The sequence below is a fragment of the Ursus americanus genome, chromosome 5, assembly GCF_024610735.1.
Source record: "Ursus americanus isolate L20-20 chromosome 5, mUrsAme1.1.p, whole genome shotgun sequence".
Taxonomy (NCBI): domain Eukaryota; kingdom Metazoa; phylum Chordata; class Mammalia; order Carnivora; family Ursidae; genus Ursus; species Ursus americanus.
The window spans coordinates 83,179,196-83,206,872 of record NC_142131.1 but is presented as its reverse complement, the minus strand read 5'-3'; the positions used below and the strand labels follow the sequence as shown (position 1 = coordinate 83,206,872).

At 34.2% G+C, this 27,677-nt stretch overlaps 1 protein-coding gene across 1 annotated transcript; it reads right to left on the bottom strand.

Annotated features, from left to right (window-relative positions):
• Positions 1 to 7,472: 7,472 nt before the first annotated feature.
• On the bottom strand, positions 7,473 to 8,393 carry LOC123779403 (olfactory receptor 2AK2-like). Its single transcript, XM_045777494.2, has one exon. It carries the CDS (start codon positions 8,391 to 8,393, stop codon positions 7,473 to 7,475), a length of 921 nt encoding a protein of 306 aa, XP_045633450.1.
• Positions 8,394 to 27,677: the final 19,284 nt, after the last annotated feature.

Here is a 27,677-nt window from a genome sequence, read left to right as displayed (position 1 = left end):
AGATCAATGTTTATATATATATATATATATATATATATATATATATATATATATATATATATAAAATTTGTGGAGTATTATGGAATTATATATAATATTCCTTCCTGAGATGTATATAGGGATATATATATATATAGAGAGAGAGAGAGAGAGATATGTTCTATTTATATCCTATAGATAAATATTGATATATATCTTATATATAGGGTTATATAGATATATAGATTTGTATAGATATTTTTATATATTTATTTATACATACAGTATATATATATTTATTTATCTATATCTATATCTATTTATCTAGACATCTTGCCATTTGCAATGACATGAATGGAGCTAAACAACATTAGTATTATGCTAAGTGAAGTAAGTCAGAGAAAGAAAAATAACATGATTTCACTCATGTGGAAATTAAGAAACAAAACAAATGAGCATGGAGGAAGAAAAAAGAGTTGACTTAAGAATCAGACTCTTAGCTATAGAGAACAAACTGATGGTTATTGGAGGGGAGGTGGCTGGGGGGTGGGTTAAATAGGCAATTGGTATTAAAGAGGGCACTTGTGATGAGCACTGGGTGCTATATATAAGTGATGAATCACTAAATTTTACACCTGAAACTAATATTACACTCTATGTTGAGTAAGTGAAATTTAAATAAATGTTTGGAGAAACAAACAAAGAAAAAAGGAATTGCAACATGGTAATTCACAATGAAAAAAATCTTTACAGAACATCCTGGTGCATAGCTTACCTAGTTGAATATCACAAAAAATACATACTTTCTTTCTTTTTTTTTTTCCCTGTGGCAATCAGGGTAAAATGCACTCAATGTATTTTGTTACTGGTTTCAGAGATAGAATAGGGTCAATCATCTTAAAAAGGAAAAAAACTTTATGCAATGTCCATGTGATTTCTTTCTTAAATTTTCAGTGATAAGCATCCATATCACACAGTCCATGTAGTTAAAAGGTAGACACGTGATAGATAGATGATAGATAGATAGATAGATAGATAGATAGATAGATGATAGAAAGATAGATAGATATCTCATGGCCTGTTGCCAAAGATGGTGAGTTTTCTCTGATTACTATAGTGTGCATTAATTCTTCCCTATAAATCTATTGCACTTTTACATAATAAACTACAATAATAGTTGAACATTTCCTGAATCTGGGGAATGAAACAGAAATCCAGATCCAGTCAACAAAATGATCTCCCAAGAGAATCAACCTAAAGAGGCCCACACCAAAACACATATTAATTAAAATGGCAAAACGTAATGATAAAGAGATAATTTTGGAATCAACAGAAGAAAACAGTTCCATACGAGGGAAACCCTATAAGTCTATCCATGAATTTTTCAGCAACCATGAAATCAAGGAAAAAGTTTTAAAAAATGACATAGAGAGATATGAAAATGAAAACACAAAGTTCCAAATCTTTGGAATGCTGGAAAAGTGGCCCTCAGCAGGAAGTTTATAGCAAAACAGGCCTACTTCAACAAACAAGAAAAATCTCATAAACAACCTGAACTTACACCTAAAGGAGTTGGAAAATGAAGAACCAACAAAAGCCAAACTCACTGAAGGAAGGAAATAATAAAGATTAGAGGAGAAATTTAAAAAAAAATAGAAACTTGAAAAAATTCACCTGGCTTCACAGGTGAATTCTACCAAATATTTAAAGAATTAATATCTATTCTTCTCAAACTATTGTTAAAAAAATAAGAGGAAGGAAAGATTCCAAGTTCATTCTACAAAGTGAGCATTACTGTGGTGCCAAAACAAATTCAAAACACTACAAAGAAAAAAATGCAATACATCTCATGACCATAAATTAATCAATAATTTATGACAGAAGAGGCAAGAATATATAATGAAGAGATGTCAGTCTTTTGACAAATGGTGTTGTGAAACCTGGACAGCAACATGCAGAAGAATGAAACTGGACCACTTTCTTAGACCATCCATAAAAATGAACTCAAATTGGATAAAGACCTATACATGGGACCTCAAAACATCAAAATCATAGAAGAAATCATAGTAATTTTTTTTTACATTGGCCTTCGTAACATTTTTCTAAATATGTCTCCTTAGGCAAAGGGAACAAAAACAAAAAATAAACTGTTGGAACTACACCAAAATAAAAATTTTTGCACTGTGAATGAAACCATCAACAAAACAAAAAGGCAACCTGTGGAAAGGTAGAATATATTTTCAAACGGTATAACTGACAAGGGGTTAATATCCAAAATATATGAACTTACACAGCTCAACACCATTAAAAGCAAATAATCTGATTAAGAAATGGGCAGGAGACCTGAATAACATTTTCCAAGAAGACATCCAGATGGCCAACAGACACATGAAAAATGCTCAACCTCACTAACTTTCAGGGAAATACAAACCAAAACCACAATGAGATATCACCTTGCACCTGTGAAATGGCTAGTACCAAAAATAGAAAAAATAGCAAGTGTTGACAAGGATGTGGAGAAAAAGAAAGCTTCATTCACTGTTGGCTGTAAGGGTAATTGGTAAAACCACCATGAAAAACAGTATGGAGTTCTTCAAAAAAATTCAGAATAGAATTAGGGTACGATTCAGTAATTCCACTACTGGGCCTTTACAGAAAGAAAATAAAAACACTATTGAAAAGGTGTATGTACCCCTATGTTTATTGCAGCATTATTTACAATAGCTAAGTTATGGAAGTAAATCAACTCTCTATCTATAAAGGAATGCACAAAAAGGTATACCTATTGTGTAGATGATAGATAGATGATAGATAGATATGATGGAATATTTAGCCATAAAAATGAATGAAAGCTTACCATCTGCAACAACATGGATGGACCTAGAGGGTATAAACCTAACTGAAATAAGCCAGTTAGGGAAAGACAAATACCCTATGATTTCACTCACATTAGAATTCAGGAAATGAAGCAAAATAACAACAAAAAAATATACAAAGAGGGGAAAAAAACCCGGACACATATATAGAAAACAAACTGGTGGTTGCCAGAAGGGAGGTAGGTGTGTTGATGGGTGAAATAGACAAATGAAATTAAGAGTATGTTTATCTTGATGAGCAATTACAAATGTATAGAGTTGTTGAATCATTATATTATATTCCTGAAACTATTATAACACCATATGCTAAATATATTTGAGTAAAAAAAGTACATGTTCATGTACAGGTGAACAGACTGTAAAAACAATTAAATAAGAACAATAAATAGAAAAAACATATATGGATAACTTAGAGCAAATCATTAAAAATAATAAGTTGCTGAAAGTGAAAGTAGCAATTAGATATAAACTAATATATGTGGAGAAGTGATGTGTTCTACAGATACAAATGTATGAGTAATCAGCATAGAAAATATTAAAATACCGCAAGATTTTATATTTTGATGTTCTGACATAATGACAGAGTTTATGACACACTGCCTGAAATATGGCACCTTACCTTATTGAATATTTCAAGCTGAAAGAATATAGAGGTTTCAGGTATAAGTTAAGACATTCTGACTTTCCCCCAAAGGAAGTCCTAAGTCCTTCCTGGGAGAGGTGCCCTTCCCGTACATAGAAGAAACAACCTTAATTACAAGACGGCAGGACACTGAGAGTATTCTAAACCTGATAGGTTTCCCCCATTTTCTACATGTAGCTTCATACCCATTTTTGTCCTATCAAACTTCCCATGACTCTTCACACTTCATTGCCCCTAATATAAAATCACTGAGGTTTAACTATATCTATAGTTCTTCATTTCCTTATGAAAGCTCCTGTGCTCTGTAAAATGCTTATCAAATATTTGTATTTTTTTCTTTTGTCAATCCGTCTTTTGTTATAGGGATTTAAGCAAATAATTTAGAAGAGTAAAATAATATATTTATCCTCTCTTACAAAATTTATTTATTTTTTCGCTTTATACTAAGTGTAATTTAATGATAATGCAAGCAATGTCAATGATCATTTTATAAAACATACATATCATTCACATGTATGAATTTCAAACAAGGAAAACATTCAAAATTAAATAGTATTTAGATTCGTTGAATTATTAAGAATTAAGATGTCTTAACTGACCAATCTGAATTTTGGAGATGTTGATTATCAGGATAATATATTTCTCTTACAAATTTAATTTGTTTCTATTTCAGAAACTACTTCACATTGTTCCAAACCATGACCATATGAAAATGTTCATATCCTATGAACCAACAATTCCAGTCATATATGCAAATCCAATATAAGCTCTCATCCATGGGAAACAGGGGGCATATACATTAATATTCATAAAGGCAACATATGTAATAGCATAGAATTGAAAAGTGTCTATCATCCACCAAACAAAACATAAACAGGTATTTGATAAAGCCAAACAAAAGAATTGTATCTAACAGTAAAAAAGTATGTTCCACAGTTACATTCAACTGTATTATTATAGTAAAATAAGATAAAATAAAGTTCTAAAACAAATAACCTATAGCATAAGACCTTTCTATTATACAGTTCAAAACCCTGATGGTAAACATTCTATAATTTTCCATGAATGTATATTTGGCAGTACAATAATATAGCAAGACAATGATACTCTAGAAATTTAGAACCATGAGGGAGGTATGAGGACAGGATAGAAGCTCTGAAGAGCTCTAAGCATTTTACTGTTTTCATTTCTGGCTTGGTGGTGGGCTTATAGATGCACTATATATTAAAAACAAATAAGTTAAATAAAGAATGATACCCATGGACCAAATACTTAATTTATTCTGAATCAAAAATGAGTGCCCCTAAGACAAATAAAATTGTTATGAAAATCATTGAATGGGCACATAGATGTCAATGAGCCTTTAACTTATATGAAAAAAATATGTATTTTTTGATGTTTTTCCTTTTTTATATTGTCTTGTTTTTATCTAAATTCCAGTTAGTTAACATACAGTATAATATTAGTTTTGGGGGTATGACATAGCAATTCAACACTTACATACAACATGTAGGACTCATCACAATTATATTTTAAATTAAGCACAAATCCATTGCATTACATACACCAACACATAAGCACTAGGATGTTGTTACATATTCCTGATTGTAATATTTGATATTAATACCATAAATAAATTGTCTTATTAAAGCTAAGCATACACCTTATCTATGACCAAACAACTTTATTCCTAGGTATATACTTAAAGAATTCAGTATGGGGTTCCTATACTTAAAGAACCAGTTGGCTGGTTAAGTGCCTGCCTTTGGCTCAGGTAATGATGTTGCGGTCCTTGGATTGAGCCACTCATCAGGCTCCCTGTTCAGTGGGGAGTTGGTTTCTCCCTCTACTCTGCAACTCCCCTCACTGCCTATGCTCTCTGCTCTCCCTCCTGCTCTCTCTCCCTCTCCTTCTCTCTCAAATAGATAAATAAAATCTTAAAAAAAGAATTCAATGCATGTGTCTATTAGCAAAGTTTTATATAGGGAGTGTTACAGCATTTTTATTTTTAATAGCTGAAAATGCAAAAGCATCCAATGAAAGCAATAGTGATACATTCGTACAATGCAATGCTAGACAGCAATAAAAATAATAGCATCATTTCTTGCATTATTGAAGTTGCATCTATAAACATTAAGAAAAAGAAGCCAGGTGCACAAGAGAATTTTGTTTATTTATTTTATTTATTTATGTTGATTGAAGTCAGAATGATGACCATATTAGAATTGAGTGCTAATAGTGAAGGAGCACAATTGGATGATAAAAAGGTTGCCCTTATTATTTTCCTCAACAGTAATAATGATGATTTCTTACTTCCACTTTGTATTCCAAGATCTTAGCCCAATTCTCTGTTTTTATGATTCCCTCACATTTCACATCATATCAATCCATAAGATTCAAATGTCTGCCTTCTACTAATCTGTGGAGACTGGTCACTTCATGATTTTCTAACATTACTACTTTACCTCAAGGCACTATCTTGTAACAACTGCACTACTGCAATACTCTCCTAATTGCCCATTTCAATCCTCTCTGCAAGCCCAGCAATGGTTGCCAGTTTTCTTGTATTAAAAACCAAGCTTCTCACAATGGTCAACATCACATTTCAAATTCTGTATCCATTAACTCTACTCATCTATTAGAGTCCACCAATTTACTCTTTCATTTTCTTTGTCCTGTCAGTCATGTTCCCTTCTCAAGGAATTTTCATTTGCTCCTTCTTTTGCCCAGAACATTCTTTTCCCCCCAGAACATTCTTTATGAAGTATCAATTTGAATTATTTACTCATCTCAGTCGAATTTTTGACCAAATATTTATAGTTGCCACTTCATGGATTTTTTTTTTTTTAGTTTTGGGTCTATATTTGGTTTACCTTGCCAGAGCCAAAGAAGATAATTGCTTTCTGAAACAATTTACATCTCAGTTTAAAGATTAGAGTTAATTCTATATTAAAATTTTGTTGAATTGAAAGATACAAATTCATCATTTCTCATTTGAACAAGAAAATGTTGGCTTCATTGAGTTGAATATAACTTGTTTTCTTTAAAGCAACTTTAGCATGCTTAGGTAGAAGATGCTGCTGGTTGCTAGTGTAGTTCCTCTTATGAACAGGCAATCACATTTTATTGCTCTTATTTATGACATTTGAATATTGAAGCCTGTGGGATTTCCTTGGTGTTATTTTCTGGAAATCTTTTTCTTTTTTTAATTATAATAATATTTTTTATTATATTATGTTAGTCACCATACAGTACATCCCTGGTTTTTGATGTAAAGTTCAAGGATTGTTTTAAATAAAATTACAAAATTTTCTGGCTTTTCTTATCCCAACCTCCAGCTATTTTTCCACTAATTACTCTTATTTTATATATTGTAGTTTTTTTATATTCATTTTATTAATTTTAAATATCCTCACATTGAAATGCAAACAATGAGATCAAAGTTTTCTGTCAGTTCTTATCATCATTTACTCCTATAACACCAATGCCTATAGCAGTGTCATATGTAGTTAAAACATTAAATCAGTTGTTGAATGAATGCATTAATGAATGAATTATGTACTCTGCTCTACATTGTGGTATATATTTATACAGAACTTTTTAATGTTATGTGTTTGAATAGATTATATCTCCTTTTCATTGTGTTTCAGATATTAAGGAGGATATTACAAAATATGTGTTGTGACATGCAAATACTGAGTTGACAGGAATGAAATCTATTGCTTTAGAAGCTAAATAATATTGATAATAACACATATTTCCAGCTTGCAGATCGGCAATGCATCCAGTTTCAAAAAATATTTTTAAGCCATTCTGAAACCAGCAGGATTCAAGATACTTACCAGTTTATTTATTTCATTAATATTTCTGAGAGTTTACATATTCTAAAACAGTATTCCAGAGAAAATGACCCATGTTATTTAATCTCAATCAATAAGGGTTTCCCAAAGTGATATTTCCTGTACAAATATCCATTATACCAACAGTCTTCTCATGGCCCCAATAACCTCCTTATTCCTCAGGCTGTAGATAAATGGGTTCAGAAGAGGTGTGATGATGGTGTAAAACACTGCCACTGCCTTATCCTGTCCTGGAGAATGCAAGGAGTGTGGCCTTGTATAGGTGGAGAGAGCAGTCACATAAAATAGGCTTGCCACAATCAGGTGAGAGGAACAAGTGGAGATAGCTTTTGTCTGTCCTTTACCTGAGCTCATCTGGAACACCACAGTAAGTACACGGGCATAGGAAGCTAGAATGGCCATGAATGGTAGCAGCAGAATAATAAGCCCACTCAGGAGGACTGTGTACTCATACTGGGAAGTGTTCTGACATGCCAGTTGTAATAGAGATGGAAGTTCACAGAAAAAGTGGTTGATGAGCTGTGATCTACAAAATGGAAGATGAAATACATACAATGTATGTACTAAAGCATTGATAGAACAACTGGTCCATGCACATGTGACCATGAACCAACAGATTTTCTTGCTCATGAGTAAAGGATAATGTAAAGGATAACAGATGGCTGCATATCGATCATAAGACATGAAACCAAGGAGAAGAGCTTCAGTTCCACCAAGGACTATGAACACAAATGTTTGAATCTCACAGCCTAAAAATGTAATGGTCTTACTATTTGACAGAAAGTCAGTGGCCATCTTGGGCACTGTGGTGGAAATGTTCATTATATCCATGAAGGAGAGCTGACTGAGTAGAAAGTACATTGGAGTGTGGAGTCTGGTGTCCAGTTGAATGAGAAGGAACAGTATCAAATTCCCCATCAGAGCCACTGCAAAGAGGATTATAATGGCAACAAAAAGGAAAATGTCCATGTGGCCATATTGGAAAAGACCAGAAAGTATAAAAACTGTTTTGATGCTTTCATTTCCTGTCTTCATAGTTTAATTTGAAATATCTGAAATATCAGCTCATATCTGAAGATTCCATGTAAGGACAATGACTGCACTTCAAGAAAAAAGAAAATGATTACTATTAAATGTCTTGAATTGGCTCCACACCATTCCCCTAGCCAAGTGAAATACAGAGACTGTACACTACTTTCATTTTCTTTGCAAAAATGAATGGAAAACAATTTATCTCATTCCAGTAACTTTCAGAAAATAAACCCTGGATGATCAGAGCTTAATCAATGTCTCTACAAACAAGTCAACTTTTAGAGAACGTATGTGTATTCAATTTCCCTTAGCTCTATATTTATTGATTATCAGATGTATTACTCACACTTGATTACCCAATGAAATTATGGCAGTATTAAAATCACTCTAAATTTCTGTCCACTTTGAAGAATACATGTTTTATCCTCTTTTTCGCTCTTTAAATACATATTTTTTAGTCCTTTTTAAACATATACAAAGTTATCTAATCATTCCCCCCCCACCTCTGATTCCAAAAGGTAATACTTTGGTAAGTATTAAAAACATTGAATGAAACACCTGTGGGGCTCAGTCAGTTAAGCAGCTGCCTTTGGCTCAGGTCATAATCCCAGGGTCTTGGGATGGAGTCTGCACCAGGCTCCTTTCTCAATAGGGAGCCTGCTTCTCCCTCTGTCTGCTGCTCCCCCTCCTTGTGTGCTCTCTCACTAATAAATAAATAAATAAATAAATAAATAAATAAATAAATAAAATCTTTTTAAAAAATTAAAATAAAAACATTAAATGCTGTAAAAATATTTTCATAAAGTTCAGGAAATTAATTTTAGGCTATGGCACATTAATGTATTATAAATAAAAAAATTCATTTGATAGATGAGGAAAAGGTACGAAAATGCATGTTAAGGTAAGAAGCACCTAAAATATATCTTGCATCTTCTTTCCTCCAAAAAAGAAATTGTGAAGCACGCAGACACTTCCTCCAACATCCAAAAGCATTTCCAGTTGTAGATAAAATTCTGAATGTGAGTTCTATTCACATTAATATAAAATAAATATATTTGAGGACTGACAACTTTTATGATATGTTCACCAATATAATTTAAAAATTACAATTCCCAATCTTAAAAAAAAAAACTATAATTAACATGTAGCTCTGATGCACTAAGTAATATCTTGGAATTTCAAGATGAAGTAAAAAATTTAAAATAACACCACCTTAAAGTTTGTTTTAAAAATAAACTGGAAACTTGGCAAGAGAAAGGAAGCAATATTAAAGTTTATATTTATGATGATGGATTTCAGAACAAGTTATACGTTATTAGATCCATAAACTGAAAGTCAAAATTTCTACCTAAAAAAACTTGATCAATATGCGATTATATATATTTTCATCATAATAAAACTTCATGATTTATATCATAGTCCACATATATTTTTGCATTGTTTTCCTGCCACATTTCCCTTGAATTTTGAATTCTGCTTTTATTAAAAATCTTTGGTGTAAATTTTATTTAAAGTAAAGATATTAGGTAACTGATGTCAGGAGTTAGAAACTAAAGAAATTAGTAGAAATGGAAGCCATACATATAGAAAATGTGTTAGCTCCTTCACATTTTCAATCAATAATAAGGTAAATATCAAAATGGAATTATTAATAATAACCAGGACCTGTATGGAACTATACAACTTACAAAATATTTTATTTTATTAGAAATGCATAAAATTCTCACCATGTAACTTTTTTTTAATTTCCTGAAATACTTTACATAAATTATGGTTACTAATTTTCATTATTTCAAAAATAAGTTTGGATATAAATTTGTGCCTAACATAATGCAAAATGATATGGTTTAAAAAGAAGGAAACAAAAGTGTTCACTAGCCCAATCAAAAATACAAGGATGTTCCAAGGTCATGCTTTATTACATAAGAAGTACACACTGCTACCAAACTCTAGCCCTATTTCACTGTGACAAGGTGGCCTTCATCCACTTTATCATTTAAACCTGGGATGATTCATATTCAATATAAGACCAAACAAGTCTCAAATACTTAACTCTATATTCTTTTCACATAAATCACTTTAACAATATGTTGATAACATAGCCAACTAAGAAATATACCAATTGAGACTATGCACATGTTAGATGCATAATAGAATTCACACCACAGTGGCTAACATTAAAAAAAGGAAAGAAAGAAAAAGAGAAAAAGAAAAAAAGAAAAGAAAAAGAAAAAGAAAGTGATATTCTTGGCCAATCCCCATTATAAATCCAAATACAGTTTTATGTTTTACATAATTTTACAAAAACAACAACAACAAGAAAAAATTCACACATTCACAGGATATAATCATCAAAATGAAATGCATTTCTTTAGTTTGTCTGAGACTAATTGCATGTTTTCTTTTTCAATATAAGTTGTAGGAAACTCATCAAGCCACACCAAATTCTTTTCACTTACCTCAGAGGACTTGGCAGATTAAACACCAATTTGATAGCTGAGTGATTGTTATTGTGAAGATTTCTTTCCCTCCACCAAACAATGTCTTTGAAACTAAAGAAGATGATATTTCCTTAAAACACTATATCTTCTTCTAGATGAGTAAACATACACATTTTCTTTAATTTTATAAAATAATTAATATAAAAGTCATTTCCTTTGAGGCATATAGTGTCTTATATAGAGCCGTATCACATTCTTCTAGAATTTTTTTCTTAAAATAAAACATTAAAAAAGGAATGGAAGATGTATCTGTAATAGTATATATAGAAAGAAATCCTTACACCCATATAAGGGTAGTAATTACAGAGTTACAACAATTTCTTCTTTAATAACAATTTTAATGAAATAATAGTATTTGTTAATCATGTAAAAGAAGAGTTACTCAGGCAGAACTACAAATAATCTGAATAGTTAAACTACTTAACATGGCACATCAGCAGAAAAGCAAAAACAACAAATTCCAAAAGTAATAAAATATATTTAAATCTCTAATTTGAAACATGTTTTAGGAGCTGTTAATGTACTAAAATTCTGTAAGGTTTTGGTGATTTTTTTTTTGCCTTAGGAAATATTTCTTCAAGCATTTAGCATGCATGATAAACTCAGTAGAAAATATAATTTATACATACATAGTCATTTTCTTCTTATAAGATTTTTAATCTCGTAAAGCAAAGTGACTCTCAGGGTGGAATTTCATATTTTGGTTCCAACAGCCCTTTTGGGAAGACTTGGTCTCCAGTCAACAATTAAGCACATATTTTACATTTTATATGATGCTTCATTAGAGCTGGTGTCAGAGTTCCAAAAGAAAAAAAAAATTGAGATCTGGGCAATTCTTTCATATATTCATCAAAGTGAGAAACAATCACATCACCAAATTTATCTGATAGGGCTTCAAAAAGTTTTACTTAACTGAATTTTATCTTTAAAATGTGTATATGGATTTCGATTTTGCATAATTAATTTTTAATCGATACACAGTTTGATTTTTGTGTGTATACAAAAGGTAAGAATTTCTGAGGAATCACATGATATGACAAATGTTCTAGGTAAATAGTGCATTGTCTCTGACACAACAATCTTAAAAATATTGTTATGTGGACACCTGGGTGGCTCACTTGGTTAAGTGTCTGCCTTCAGTTCAGGTCATGATCACAGAGTTCTGGTGATCAAGTCAGTCATGAGGCTCCTTGCTCAGCAGGGAGCCTGCTTCTCCCTCTGCCTGCCACTCCCCCTGTGTGTGTTATTTATTTATTTATTTATTTATTTATTTATGACAAATAAATAAATTTAAGAAAATCTTTAAAAATACTGGTATGGTTATAAAGTAGAACTCAAGTTTCTTAGATTCCAAAATGGGTAAATTGTGCCTAAGTTCAGAGAGAGTAATTTATATAATAACATGCTGCTAGTTTAATCTTTTTTTATATCAACAATATTTATTGAATCTGTAGAAATTAAGGTGACTTTGGGTTTTAACCCATCAATCCCCTTAACTAACTTTATGGGATGAAATATAGCAATTATTCTACACAGATTTGAAAAAAGAAACCAACACCACCAACAACAACAATAAAATAAAGGGGAAAAAAGAGAATTGCAAGAATTGAAAGTCAAGGTAACATACTCTAGAGTTCACAGGGAATACGCAGAGGTCTACATTATACTTTATGTAGTTTAAATATGTTATATCAGTAGGTTCTTATTAAAATGAGTCCATCTCTTATCTTCATTTCTCCCAATTATTTTATATATAAAATTGTCTATTTTTCTAAAAAATACCTTAGATGTGAAAAGACTTTCTCCACAAAGAATAGTGCAGCATTAATCATTGAACGCCAGTCTGAAGAGGGGAAAATATGAGTATGGAATCCAGATCTCTGATTTTATTTATTTATTTATTTATTTATTTATTTATTTATTTATTTTAATGATTTTTTATTATATTATGTTAGTCACCATACAGTACATCCCCGGTTTCCGATGTAAAGTTCGATGATTCATTAGTTGCATATAACACCCAGTGCACCATGCAATACGTGCCCTCCTTACCACCCATCACCGGTCCATCTCATTCCCCCTCCCCCCTCCCCTCTGAGGCCCTCAGTTTGTTTCTCATAGTCCATAGTCTCTCATACTTCATTCCCCCTTCTGATTACCCTCCTTTCTTTATCCCTTTCTTCCCCTACCGATCATCCTAGTTCTTATATTCCATAGATGAGAGAAATCATATGATAATTGTTTTTCTCTGCTTGACTTATTTCACTTAGCATTATCTCCTCCAGTGCTGTCCATGTTGTAGCAAATGTTGAGAACTCGTTCTTTCTGATAGCTGAGTAATATTCCATTGTATATATGGACCACAACTTCTTAATCCAGTCATCTGTTGAAGGGCATCTTGGTTCCTTCCACGATTTAGCTATTGTGGACAATGCTGCTATGAACATTGGGGTGCATATGGCCCTTCTCTTCACTACGTCTGTATCTTTGGGGTAAATGCTCAGTAGTGCAATGGCTGGATCATAGGGTAGGTCAATTTTTAACTTTTTAAGGGACCTCCACACTGTTTTCCAGAGTGGCTGTACCAACTTGCATTCCCACCAACAACTTAGGAAGGATCCCCTTTCTCCACATCCTCTCCAACAATTGCTGTTTCTTGCCTTGTCTATTTTTTGCCATTCTAACTGGTGTAAGGTGGTATCTCAGTGTGGTTTTGATTTGAATGTCCCTGATGGCTAATGATTTTGAACATTTTTTTCATGTGCCTGTTAGCCATTTGTATGTCTTCATTGGAAAAGTGTCTGTTCATATCTTCTGCCCATTTTTTGATTTGTTTATTTGTTTCTCAAGTATGGAATCCAGATCTCTGATTTTAAATAAAGTTTGAGTCCCATAAGTAGTCAACATTTCCCTCAAGGTTAGCCACCGATGGAAATAATTTTAATCTATCATGGGACAAACCTACAATTTTAGTAGCCTGACATGTATAGTCTTGGGAGATTACCTTAGGAAAAAAAAAGTGTGATACACAGCTAAGATATGGCATTTGAAGGACCTGTGTAAGGGAGAGACCCTAAGGCTAATTTCTTTACCTTCAAGTTAAATCAGCTTCCGAATTTAGGTCTAACCCTTCATGGTAATGGTTACAACTGTTGTTGTGGTTGTTGTTGTTGTTGTTTTATTTTCACTTGACATAGTGTGGGAAAAGTTTTCCAATGTATTATGGCACAACAAAAGTAAACACTTAGGAAAGTTACAAAAAAGTTAGTAATCCACCAAAAAAAATGCTTGTAGTATAAAAGTGAGGATATGCTCTTAGTTTCCCAACATTCAGCAACAGGGTATAAGTGCAATGTACTGATGGAATGGAGCTAGGGGAGAATTGCTTACTCTGCATTAACAGGATTATCAGAATTATTGTTAGATTTCTTTATTCCTAAGTTTACTCTTATTTTTCTATTTGGAATGGTAATTGCACATAGAGCTGAGGGTTATTTTGGTTAATTAATTAGTAGATATAGGCAAGCAATTCACAATATTGCCTGACACACAGCAAATACTCAATGCATACCAGTCTTTGTTTTGACTGTTGATTTTACTGTTCTTCTTTTTATAATTGCCATTCTACATAAACTAAGTTGGATTCAGAAAGGGAGCATGCCTGTTATTGCTTTGCTGTAGTGTGTATTCAAACCCTTTAATAGTTGTCCCATGCTGACCTGCTTCGATTAAAGACTCAGAAGCAAAAAGGTAACAAACTATCCAGACAGAGTAATTTAAAATGAAACCTGTAATACAGCAAATTTCTCCAACCACATAACCAACCCAATGCAATCACATGGCATTGTTCATGGCTGACTATCTCCCAGCTGGAGGGTAGACTCCCAACCTTACTTAACAAATGCCTGTTTTTCCACCACATAAGATGCAATCTAAATCCACACATATGGGTGTCTAAGCCCAAATATAGCGCCAAGTGAAAGTCAGAAAATCACTTTGGATACAGACGGCCCTTTAAATTCACACAAATAATGACAATGTAGACATGGAACAGTATCCAGTTTCCTTTTATCAAGTCCTAGGAAGGGAGTAAGAGCAGATGTGTCATGAGGAGAACAGATTAGATAAATAAACATGTCTATTGACATTCTTTGAGGCATACTAACACCTTATTGACACATCTGTCCCTTGAATCCTGTACAGAACATCAGGACGGTGGACTAGAATGTATCAGCCCTCATTTCCCACAGATACCTCATAAAGAACAACATATGGACAAACATAGTTGTGTCAGAACTCCAGAAACCAGTTAAAAAGGTGCAAAAACCAAGTTAGTGCTTAACCAAGAAAAGGCCTTATTCAAAATGTTAGGACATTTTGTGTCATTTTGCCTCCCCTTGCCATATCCCTCCTTGGAGCAGCGTGGTTTAGTCAGGAGGACACTTCTTAACTCTCAGTTCCATTCTTTAAACAAAAGAAGACTGCACTTGTTCATAAAGTTCTGACTTCTGTGAGGACTGCCCAAGTGATTAGGGTCTGTCTCACCTGGCTCAGGATCCTGATGGGGAAAGTGGCATAGTTTGGGGTCTTCTAACAACAGTGACAGCTGCAGTGGAGCATTGGAACATCAGTGAGCTACAGTTTGTGGGGGGAAGCAAGAGATTAAACAAAGAGACATTTAATACAAATCCAAGGCTTCTAAAAAAAAACCTGAAGGGATGATACTCTAAGGGAATTTAAAAGTGTCGTGTATGTGGGGAACTTGACCAAAACACACAGAAGTACACCTTTGCTTCTTTTATAAGATTCAAAAAGATGAAAACCAAAAATTATTGTAAGTACATATTAATGGGCCCACACATATAAAATCTCATCTATGATATCCATAACATAATGAGCTGTAGAGATAGTCTTTTATGTAATCCACATGTGTTGTGGACTGAATTGTGTCCCCTCTTAATTCGTATGTTAAAATCCCAACCTCCATTATAAAAGTTTCTGTATTAGTAATAGTATTATTATTTCTGTTTATGATATAGTTTCTGTATTTGGAAATAGTAGCTCAAATAGACAATTAAGTCAACATAGATCATATGGGTCATCTTCATCCAGTATGTGTGATTACATATAAGTGGAGTTTAAGATACAGACACTCTTAAAGTTACAGCCATGTAAAGACAGAGAGAGAAGATGGCTGTCTACAAGCCAAGGAAAGTGTCTCCACCAAAATTCAACTCTGCCAATCCCTTGACATCTGTCTTGTAGCCTCCAGAAAAGTGAGAAAATTAATTTCAATTATTAATTACAACCCAGGCTATGATACCTTGATATGGCAGCCATAGCAAACAAATACACTATGGTAATGACAAAGAAAATATCAATAAGTTATAGATAAAAGGAAATAAGAGGTATATAAAAGCATCCCATTATTTAAAAAATCAATAAAACAAAAATGAAGGGATTAAAAAAGTTAATGAGAGACAGCAATAGTTATAAGATATCAAGAAAACACTTAATAAAAGAGCATTGGCAATTATTTTCCCACCGGTAATCACATTAAATGTCCCACTCAAAAAAGAAAGATTGACAGAATGGAATGGATTTAAAAAGAAAAAATAACTATGCTACCTACAGGAGACTATCCTTAGTTCCAAGGATAGATGTTGATAGACCGTTAATTAAATGATAAAAAAAAGATTGTTCTGATTGGATATCAGTGGCATTAATACTACTTTCACACACAAAAGCTGTGAGAAAGGAAAAGGACATTTATAATAAAAACAATGACACTTCATCAAGAAGATATAACAGTTATATGTATACCAAACATCAGAGATATTAAATATATATAGAAACTTTGACAGAAATAAAAGGAAAATAGGCTGTCCTATAATAAGGTTAGAAGATTTACATATATCATATTAAAAAATGGACAGAAAACCAGAACGAAAATCAACAGAAATAAAGGACTTGAGCAATACTCTAGATCAATTTAAGAAAAAAAGAAAGAAAGAAGAAAGAAGAAAGAAAGAAAGAAAGAAAGAAAGAAAGAAAGAAAGAAGAAAGAAAGAAAAAGAAAGAAAGAAAGAAAGAAAGAAAGAAAGAAAGAAAGAAAGAAAGAAATAGAGAGATCCCTTCACACAACAACATCAGAGTACATAATTTCTGAAGTGAACATGGAACAATTTCCAAGATAGACCTTATATAACACCAATAAACATTTATTAACATTTTAAGAAGAATAAAGTCATACAAACTAGCTTTTCTTATCATAATTAGATAAAATTAAAAATCATTAGCTGAAGCAAATCTGGGAAATCAAGACGATCTGAGAAAATTTAATTACCTACTCATACACAACGAACTGGGCAAAGAATTAAACACAAGGGAAATTATAAAATATCCTGACACAAATGAAAATAATACAATGTACTAAAATTTATTAGACACAGGAAAAGCAATATTAAGAGGAAATTTAAAGTTGTAAAAGTTCTCATTTAAAAAGACTGTCAACTCGAGGCTCTGTGGAGATGGCAGAGTAGGAGGATCCTGAGCTTAGCTAGTCCCAGAACACAAGATAACAAACACATCCATGCAACTACCACTGAAAACAAACCAAAGATTGGCAGAACAGACTCTCCAGTTACTCATAGAGAGGAGGCCACATTAAAAAAGAAAAAAAAGAAGAAAGAAAGAAAGAAAGAAAGAAAGAAAGAAAGAAAGAAAGAAAGAAAGAAAGAAAATGTTAGAAGAGATGGAGATGCAGTTGGGAACCAAACTCGTCATGAAACTAACAACAAATGGGAGGTACATTACAAGTATGTAGAAGAGAGAGAATCAGAACCCACAGCAAGCACCTTAAGGAAGAATCACCCACACCAGGATCATGGGTCCCTGTAATATATGGCTTTGCAAAATAGTGGGGCTTAACTTTCTGAACCTTACAACCTGCTGGGAATAACTCCATATTTTAAAAGTTAGTAGGCTTAACTCTGAAAGAGCCTGAGGGCAAGAAGAAACTGAGTCCCCGTCCCTAAAGAGCTAGCACAAGAGTATATGAACAACATTTTGAATGGCACCTGGGACATAAGTGAAGATTTATTTACTATTTCCATAACATATTTGTGTGTGTGTGTGCGTGTGTGTGTGTGTGTGTGTGTGTGTGTGTGAAATCTATAGGAGACTTCTGCAAGAACAAAAGAGCTGGCAGGTGACATTTCCTCCCAGACCCCAAGCCAAGATAGCACCATATGTGCAGGAACAAGTGTGAAGACTCTTTACCTGTCTAGGGAGCACCATGAACTCCACCCCCACATTTTTCTGCAGATTCACACTATCCAACCCCTCCCATTACACAGAGGTCCATCCAAAGCATCTCCTGCCACAAAACACATTACAAACAGCCCCAACAGTGAGATGTGACACTCCAAACTGACTCCTGCCCTGGGGAGAGGGGAAGGTACATATGCACAAGAGTGTGTACACAGTCCCAGCAGCCAAATGTTGGCTAGTAGCACGGGAAGAGTGGACTGCCAATCAGTGCAACTGCAGACCTAGCAGGTATGAGTGCTATTACTGCCCACTATGAGAGTCTCAGGGAACAAGGCAAGGATATTAGCCTTTAAGCCCCTGCAACTGTAGGCCCTGCACATGAGTTTAGGGCAAGCATTTGGCTGACTGCTGACACCATTCAACTTCTAGCGCATGGTGGAGCAGACTGGTCCCTTAACAGCACAGGCACAAAAATCTTCTTGGTGTAACAAGCACAGTGGTCGATTGCAGCCAAATGGACTGAAGGAAGATAGAGTTCAGTCACAATAGTAAAGTGCATACAACACACATAGGGACCTCTTTAGAGTGCCTGGTTCTGGTGAACGGAGGCATTGTGCTACTGGACACCACAGGACCTCTTCTTCATAAAGGTCAAGAAATGTAGATTATTTTCCAAATAATAGGAAACAAGCAGAGGGGTTACACATAATAATGAGGTGGAGCTGTATGTCCCAAATGAACAAGGACAAAACCACATCAAGTTGCTAAATGGAACAGAAATAACCAATATGACTTATAAATTCAAAGTAATGGTTATAAGATATTCATGGGATTTGAGAAAAGATTGTAGGCTTTCAGTGAGACCTTTGACAAAGAGAGAAAATATTGAAAAGAGACCCAGTCTTAGACAAAGAACTCAGTAACTGAAATAAAATACAGTAGAGGGAAGCAATAGCATATAAGATGAGGCAGAGGAATGGATCAGGGAGCTAAAGACAGAGTAATGAAAAACAACAAAGATGAACAGCAGAAAAGAAAAAAAATAATAAAATATGAGACTAGGTGAACAGAACTCAGCAATATTATCAAGAGTAATACCCTTCATTTTATAAAGAATCCTGAAGGAGAGAGAGAGAAAGAGGGGCAGAAAATTTATTTGAAGAAACAATAGCTGAAAACTTTACTAATCTGGGGAAGGAAAAAGGTATCCAGATCCAGGAGGCACAAAGAACCCCTGCCTCCCAACAAAATCAACCCAAGGAGGTCCAAACAAAGATATATAAATGATATATAAAGTGGCAAAAAAGTAGTGATAAAGAGAGAATTATTTACAAAAAAAAAAAAAAAAAAAAGCACTAGGAAAGAACACAGTTACATACAAGGGAAACAACATAAAACTATCAGTAAATTTCTTAGCAGAAACTTTGCAGGTCAGAGGGGTGTGGCATGTTAATTCAAAATGCTGAAAAGAACAAGAAAGCCTAAAAAATATAAATATTTATGCATGCAATATAGAAGCACCAAAATACATAAAGCAACTCTTTTTTTTTAAGATTTTATTTATTTATTTGACAGAGAGAGACAGCCAGCGAGAGAGGGAACACAAGCAGGGGGAGTGGGAGAGGAAGAAGCAGGCTCATAGCAGAGGAGCCTGATGTGGGGCTCCATCCCAGAACGCAGGGATCACGCCCTGAGCCGAAGGCAGATGCTCAACGACTGAGCCAGCCAGGCGCCCCCATAAAGCAACTCTTAAGAGACATAAAGACAGGTAATCACAGTAATACAATAGAGGACTTTAAGACCTCACTCACATCAGTGGATAGCCATAAAATCAACAAGGAAACAATGTCTTTGAATTGGATATATTCAGTGGATATATTCAGAACTTTCCATTAAAAAACATGGAAATAAGCAATCTTTTCAGTACATGAAACATTCTCCAAAATAGATCATATGCTAGGCCACAAAAAAAATCTCAAATTCAAAAAGATTGAAATTTTGTCATGCATTTTTTCTCAACACAATGGTATGAAACTAGGAAGTAATTACATGAAAAAAATTTGGAAAGAACACAAATACATGGAGGCTAAGTAGCATTCTACTAAACATTGAATAGATGAAACAAGAAATAAAAGAGGAAATAGAAAAACAATATGGAGAAAAATGAAAAAAAATAATGATCCAAAATCTTTGGAATGCAGCAAATCTGTCCTAAGAAGAAATAAAAAACTATACAGGCATAGCTCACAGAGCAAGAAAAATCTCAAATAAACAACATAACATTACACCTAAAAGAACTAGGAAAACAGAAACAAACCAAGCCAGTAGAAAGGGGAAAAAAAAGATTAAATAAAAAATAAATGAAATTGAATCTAAAAAACAAACAAACAAATGAACAAAACTCCAGTAGCACAGATTAATGAATTCAGGAGCTGTTATCTTGTTTGTTCGTTGTTGTTGTTGTTTTTAAAGATTTATTTATTTGAGAGAGAGAGAGAGAAAAAGCATGAGAGGGGGCAAGAGGCAAAGGGAGAAGCAGACTCCCCACTGAGCAAGGAGCCTGCTGTGGGGCTCTATCCCAGGACTCTGAGATCATGACCTGAGATGAAGGCAGATGCATAACCAGCTGAGCCACCCAGATGCCCCATGTTTTGTTTTGTTTTAAGATCAACAAAATTAATAAACTTTTAGCAAGATTCATCAAAGAGAGAGAACTCAAGTAAATAAAATCAGAAATATAATAGGAGAAATAACAACTGACAGCATAGAAATACAAAGAATTTTTGGAGAATATTATGAAAAATTATTTGCAAACAAATTATACAACCCAGAAGAAATGGATAAATTTCTAGAAACATATAACCTTCCATAACTGAATCAGAAAAAAAATTAAAAACTGAACAGATTATTAGTAATGAGTAATGAAATGGTATTGCGGGGGAAAAACTCACAAAACAGAAAACCTCATGACCAGATGGTTTCACAGGTGAATACTACAAAATATTTAAAGAAGAGTTAGCACATATTTCCCTCAAACTATTCTAAAGAAAAAAATAATAATAGAAGAGAAAGGAAATCCACTAAATTTATTATTCAAGGCAAGCATTACTATAATACCAAAACCAGATAAAAACACCACACACACACACACACACACACACACACACACACACACACACACACAGGCTTATAAGCATAGGAGCAATATTTCTCAACAAAATATTATCCAACCAAATCCAACAATACATTAAAAAAATTCACTACAATGAAGTGGGATTATTCTAAACATGCAAGAATAATTCAACATTTGCAAAACAATCAAGATGATACATCAGATTAACCAGAGAAAGAATGAAAATCATATGATCTCTTAAAAGATACAAAAAGAGCACTGGACAAAGTACCACATCCATTCATGATAAAACCTCTCAACAAAGTAGTTTTACAGGGAACATACCTCAACATAGTTAGACCATATATGAAAAATCCACAGAGGGCATCATATTCAATAAGAAAAAAAAATCTGAGAGCTTTCCCAGTAAGGTCAGGAAAAGTTGAGGATGTCCATTGTCACCACCTATATTCATCATAGTACTGGAAGTTCTAGCCACAGCAATAAGTCAAGAAAATAAATAAAAGAGAGCTCAATTGGTAAGGAAGAAAATCTTTATAGTAGCTTCTTAAGTGTCTGAATCTCTGACTTTACTATATATTTTCCTTTACATATGAGATTTGTTTCTTTATATGTTTTCTGATTTCTCATTATGGCCTTTTCTCTTCTCCTTAAAGAAGATAGTTCAACATTTTTGTAAGGCTAGTATATTGGTGGTGATAAGCTTCTTTAGCTTTTGCTTGTCTGGGAATAATTTTCTCTTCTTCAATTTTGAATGATAACCTTGCAGTTGGAGGATTCTTCGTTGTACATTTTTCCCTTTTAACACTTCAAATATACTTTGCCATTCCCTTCTGGCCAGCAAAATTTCTGATAAAAAAATCAGCTGATAATCTAGTTCTCTGTATGTGATATTTTTTTTCCCTCTGCTGCCTTTAAGATTCTATATTTTTTAACCTTTGCCATTTTAATTACAGTACGTCTTATTGTAGCTGTTTAGGGATTCATCCTCTTTGGAAGTCTCTGCTTCTTATACCTGGATATCTATTTCCTTCCCAAGGTTGTGACATTTTTAGCCTTTATTTCTTCAAATGAATTCTGTTCACTGTTTTTGGGAATGTAAAATGATGTAGCTACTATGAAAATAGAATGGACATTCCAAGAAAGAAAGAAAGAAAGAAAGAAAGAAAGAAAGAAAGAAACAAACAAACAAACAAACAAACAAACAAACAAGCTATATGGTCCAGTAATTCAATTTGATTATATATTCAAAAGAAATGAAATCAGGGTCCTGAAGATACATGTATACACCCATGTTCTATAAACATTCTTCATAATAATCAAAATGTAGATGAAACTGAAGCATCTATTGATAGATGAGTAGAAAAATAAGATGTAGCATATACATACAATGGAATATTATTCGACCTCAGAAAGGAAGGAATTCTGACATATGCTGTAAGAGTTTTGAACCTTGAGGGTATCATGCTATGTAAAATATGCCAGTCATAAAAAGACAAAATGTGTGTGACTCCACTTATTTGCCTTAAATAAAGTATTCGAATTCATGGTGACCAAAAGTACAATGCATTTATCAAAGGCTGTGGGAGGTGGAAATGTGGAGTTGTGTACTGTATATAGAGTTTCAGTTTTGGAAAATGAAAAAGTCCTGGAAATGTGTTGCACGTCAATCTGAATATACATAAGAGTTGCTTTGAACACTTAAAATCATTAACATGGTAAATTTTATGTTTTGTATATTTTATAAATATACATGAAAATAAAAACATTATATAAGAAAAAATGAATTATAAGTGATCTTCAACCAACAATAGTCAGATAAATTTGAATTTCAGTATTGGAGTAAACTGAAGCTCCAGAGGAAAATAGTACTGTGATCATACAAAAGTAGTTCAAAGCAAAATCTTCAATTTTGAATTTATAGAACTATACTGCAAATCAAGATTTGCATTAGAATTCATTTATTTTTCAGATAACACTTATATTTTACTCATGCACTCGTTCATTCATTTTTTTTCAAAATTATTCGTAAACGATTTACAAATTTCCAACATAGCAATTTTTTGAAGTTTTTATTTAAATTCCAGTTCATTAACATGCAGTATAATATTAAATTCAGGTGTGCCATATACTGATTCGCACTTCCATACAACAATGGAGCTAATCACATCAGGAGCACTCCTTAATCCCCATCACATTTAATTCAATCCCCCCACCTCCATTTTGGTAATCATGTTTGTTCTCTATATTTAAGAGTCTGTTTCTTGCCCCCCCCAATCTCTCTCTCTACCTCTTTTTCTTTTCTTTTTTTTTCCTGTTGCTCATTTTTTGGTTTATTAAACTCCACATATAAGTGAAATCATATGGTATTTGTCTTTCTCTGACTGAATTATTTTGCTTAGCATAATACTTCCTAGCTCCATCCACATCCTTGTGAAATGCAATATTTCATTTTCTTTTAAGGCTAATACTCCATTGTATATTATACCACATCTACTTTAATTCATTAGTCAATGGAACATTGGGCTGTTTCCATATTGGCTATTTATAAACATTGGTGTGTGTGTGTGTGTCTCTTTGAATTAGTATTTTTATATCATTTGGGTAAATAGTAGTGCAATTCCTGGCTCATAAGGGAGTTTTGTTTTTAAACTTATGAGAAACCTCTATACAGTTTTCCAGAGTGGCTGCACCAGTTTGCATTCTCACCAACAGTGCAAGTGTTCCCCTTTCCTGCACATCCTCTCCAATACCTGTTTCTTCCTATGTTGTTAATTTTAAACATTGTGACTGGTATGAGGTGATATCACGTTGTAGTTTTAATTTGCATTTCCCTAATGATGAGTGATGTTGAGCATCTTTTCATGTGTCTGTTTGCCATGTATATGCCTTCTTTCAAAATGTCTATTCATGTCATCTGTTAATTTTTCAACTGGATTGTATGGTTTGCACGTCAGATTTATAAGTTCTTTATATGTTTTGGATACTAACCCTTTATCAGATATGTCATTTGCAAATATTTTCTTCCATTCTATAGATTTCCATTAAGTTTTCTTAACTGTCTCTTTTTCTGTGCAGAAGCTTTTTATCTTGATGAGATCCCAATAGTTTATTTTTGCTTTTGTTTCCCTTGACCCAGGAGACGCATCAAGTAAGAAGTTTCTAAGACCAATGTCAAAGGGGTTACTGCCTGTGTTCTCCTCCAGGATTTTATGGTTTTCTATATCACATTTAGGTCTTTAATCCATTTTGAATTAATTTTGTATATGGTCCAGTTTTATTCTTTATCATGTTCCCAATACTGTTTGTTGTAGAGACATTTTTTTTTCCATTGGATATCCTTTCCTGCTTCATGGAATATAAATTGCCCATATAGTTATGGGTTCATTTATGGATTTTCTGTCCTGTTCCATTGATCCATGTGTCTGGTTTTGTGCTAGTACCATACTTTCTTTTTTTTTTTTTTTAATTCAAGTTAGTTAACACACAGTGCAGCTCTGGTTTCAGGAGGAGAATCCAGTGATTCATCACCTACATACAGCACACAGTACTCATCCCTACAAGTGACCTGCTTAATGCCCATGACCCATTCAGCCCATCCCCACCCATCTACCTCCCATTTAGCAATGCTTAGTTTGTTCTCTATATTTATGATTTTCTTATGGTTTGCCTCCCTACTTTTATCTTTTTAAAAGAAATTTCTTTCCCTTTCCTATGTTCATCTGTTTTGTTTCTTAAATTTCAGATGTTAGTTAAATAATGTGATGTTTATTTCTCTGAATTATTTCGCTTAGCGTACTACACCCTAGTCCATTCACGTTGTTGATAATCGCAGGATTTCATTCTCTTTGATCACCAAGTAATATTCCATTGTATACATATACCACTCTTTATCCATTCATCAGTTGATGGACATTTGGGCCCTTTCCATTATTTGCCTATTGTTGATAATGCTGCTATAAACATTGGGGTACATGCGCTGCTTCAAATTAGCATTTTTGTATCCTTTGGATAAATACCTAGTACTGCAATTGCTGGTCATAGGATAGCTCTATTTTTAACTTTTTGAGGAACCTCCATACTTTGTTTTCCAGAGAGACCACACCAGTTCTCATTCCCACCCACATTGCAAAAGGGTTCCCCTTTCTTTGCATTCTCACCAACACCTGTTGTTTTCTGAGTTGTTAATTTTTTCATTCTGATTGATGTGAGGTGGTATCTTATTGTGATTTTGATTTGTATTTCCCTGATGATGACTGATTATCTTTTCATGTGTCTCTTAGCCATCTGGGTGTCTTTGAAAAAATGTCTCTTCCTGTCTTCTCCCCATTTCTTAACTGGATTATTATATATATATATATATATATATATATATTTTTTTTTTTTTTAGGGAGAAAAAAGATGGCAGAGGAGTAAGGGAACTTTTTTCAGCTGGTCCCCTGAATCAAGCTGGATATATACCAGATAATCCTGAACACCCAAGAAATCAGCCTGAGATGTAGGAAGATACATCTGGATCTCTACAAACAAAAATCTCCTGGGCTGAGTATTGAGGTATGAAGGGGGAGCCATGAATCTGCACATAGATATTGAAGATAAACAGAAGGGGGAGGGAGGTGCCGCTCTCGGGCACCGGGAAGCAGTAGTCACCTGCACTGGGGAGCGGGCTGGACTCACCGATGGGCACCAGTGAGAAAGCAGACTGAGACCGGGAACCCAGGAACACGTGCACAACCAGACTGAAAACTGGAGCTCTGGAGCACTCCATGGAACCAGACTGAAACTGGTAGCTCAGGAGCACATGCGGGAATTGGGGCATGGCTGGTGGTGTTAGAAGCACAAAAGACAGAGATGTGCTGGCCCTGGAAGCAAGGGCTGGGACAGTGTGTGTGGGGTGCACAAACTGGGATGCTGTGGGGTTTTTAGTAGCACCAGACAGAAACAGAGTTAAAGTGGCCAGGAGAGCTCAGTTGAGAGCAGACTGTGATCTCTCTGTTCTGAGACAGAGCCTAGGATATGGCCACTGCTACTCTGACTCTCAGAAGAGTCACAGAAAACCACCAGGGAAAGCCAGCAGAGAACAAAAGCCTGGAAATAACAGTTCATATTGTGACCATCCCCACCTCCCTTTGCAGGGGACCAGGCAAATCTACCCAAACAGGGTTGCCTGAGTATCAGCACGGCAGGACCCTCCCCCCAGAAGGTAGGCTGAAAAAATCAAGAAGCCCACATCCCTAAGGTCCCTATAAAATAAGGGCACACCACCTGGGTCCTCATCAATAATTTGGGCTCTGTGCATCACCACAACCTCTCCTCATCAGAATGACAAGGAGACAGAATCTTCAGCAAAGAAAGGAGACAGAGACTGTGGCATCTGCCACAGAACTGATGGATATGGATATAACCAAAATGTCAGAAATGGAGTTCAGAGTAACAATGATCAAGATGATGTACAGGCTTGAAAAAAATTAACGAAAATATTAATGAGAATATAGAATCTCTAGGGCAGAAATGAGAGTGAATCTGACAGAAATTAAAAACGCTATGAATCAAATGCAGTCTAAACTGGATGCTCTGATGGCCAGGGTAAATGAGGCAGAAGAAGAATTAGTGAGTTGGAAGATGAGGTGATAGAAAAGAAGGAAAAAATAGAAAATTGGCTCAAAAAAAACCAATCTCAAGAATGTAGATTATGGGAGATTACTGACTCAGTGAAACGTTCCAATGTCAGAATTATCGGCATCCCCGGGTGGTGGAGAAAGAGAGAGGTCTAGAAGAGATATTTGAACAAATTGTGGCTGAGAACCTCCCTAATCTGGCAATGGAAACAAGCATTCATGTCCAAGAGGCAGAGAGGACCCCACCCAAGATCAATGAGAACAGACCTACACCACGTCACATAATAGTGCAATTCACAAACATAGATCCAAGGATACAGTCATAAAAGCAGCCAGGGGGAAGAGAATCCTCACCTAAAGAGGTAGGAACATCAAAATAACATCAGACCTGTCTACAGAGACCTGGCAAGCCAGGAAAATTTGTCAACGCATATTCAGAGCACTAAGTGAGAAGAACATACAGCCAAAGATCCTTTATCCAACAAGGCTGTCATCCAGAATGGATAGAGAGACAAGGACCATCCAAGACTGACAGAAACTGAAAGAATGTGTGACCACCAAGCAAGCTCTACTAGAAATATTAAGGGGGGGGTTCTATAAAAGTAAAAAGACCCCAAGAGTGATACAGAACAGAAATTTACAATCTATAGAAACAAAGACTTCACAGGCAACATGCCATCATTAAAATCATATCTCTCAATACTCACTCTCAATGTTAATGGCCTAAATGCTCACGTAAAACACCACAGGGTTGCAGATTGGA

What these genes read in the sequence shown, in the direction of transcription:
- LOC123779403 (XM_045777494.2), bottom strand. Translation starts at nt 8,393, where the DNA reads ATGAAGACAGGAAATGAAAGCATCAAAACAGTTTTTATACTTTCTGGT.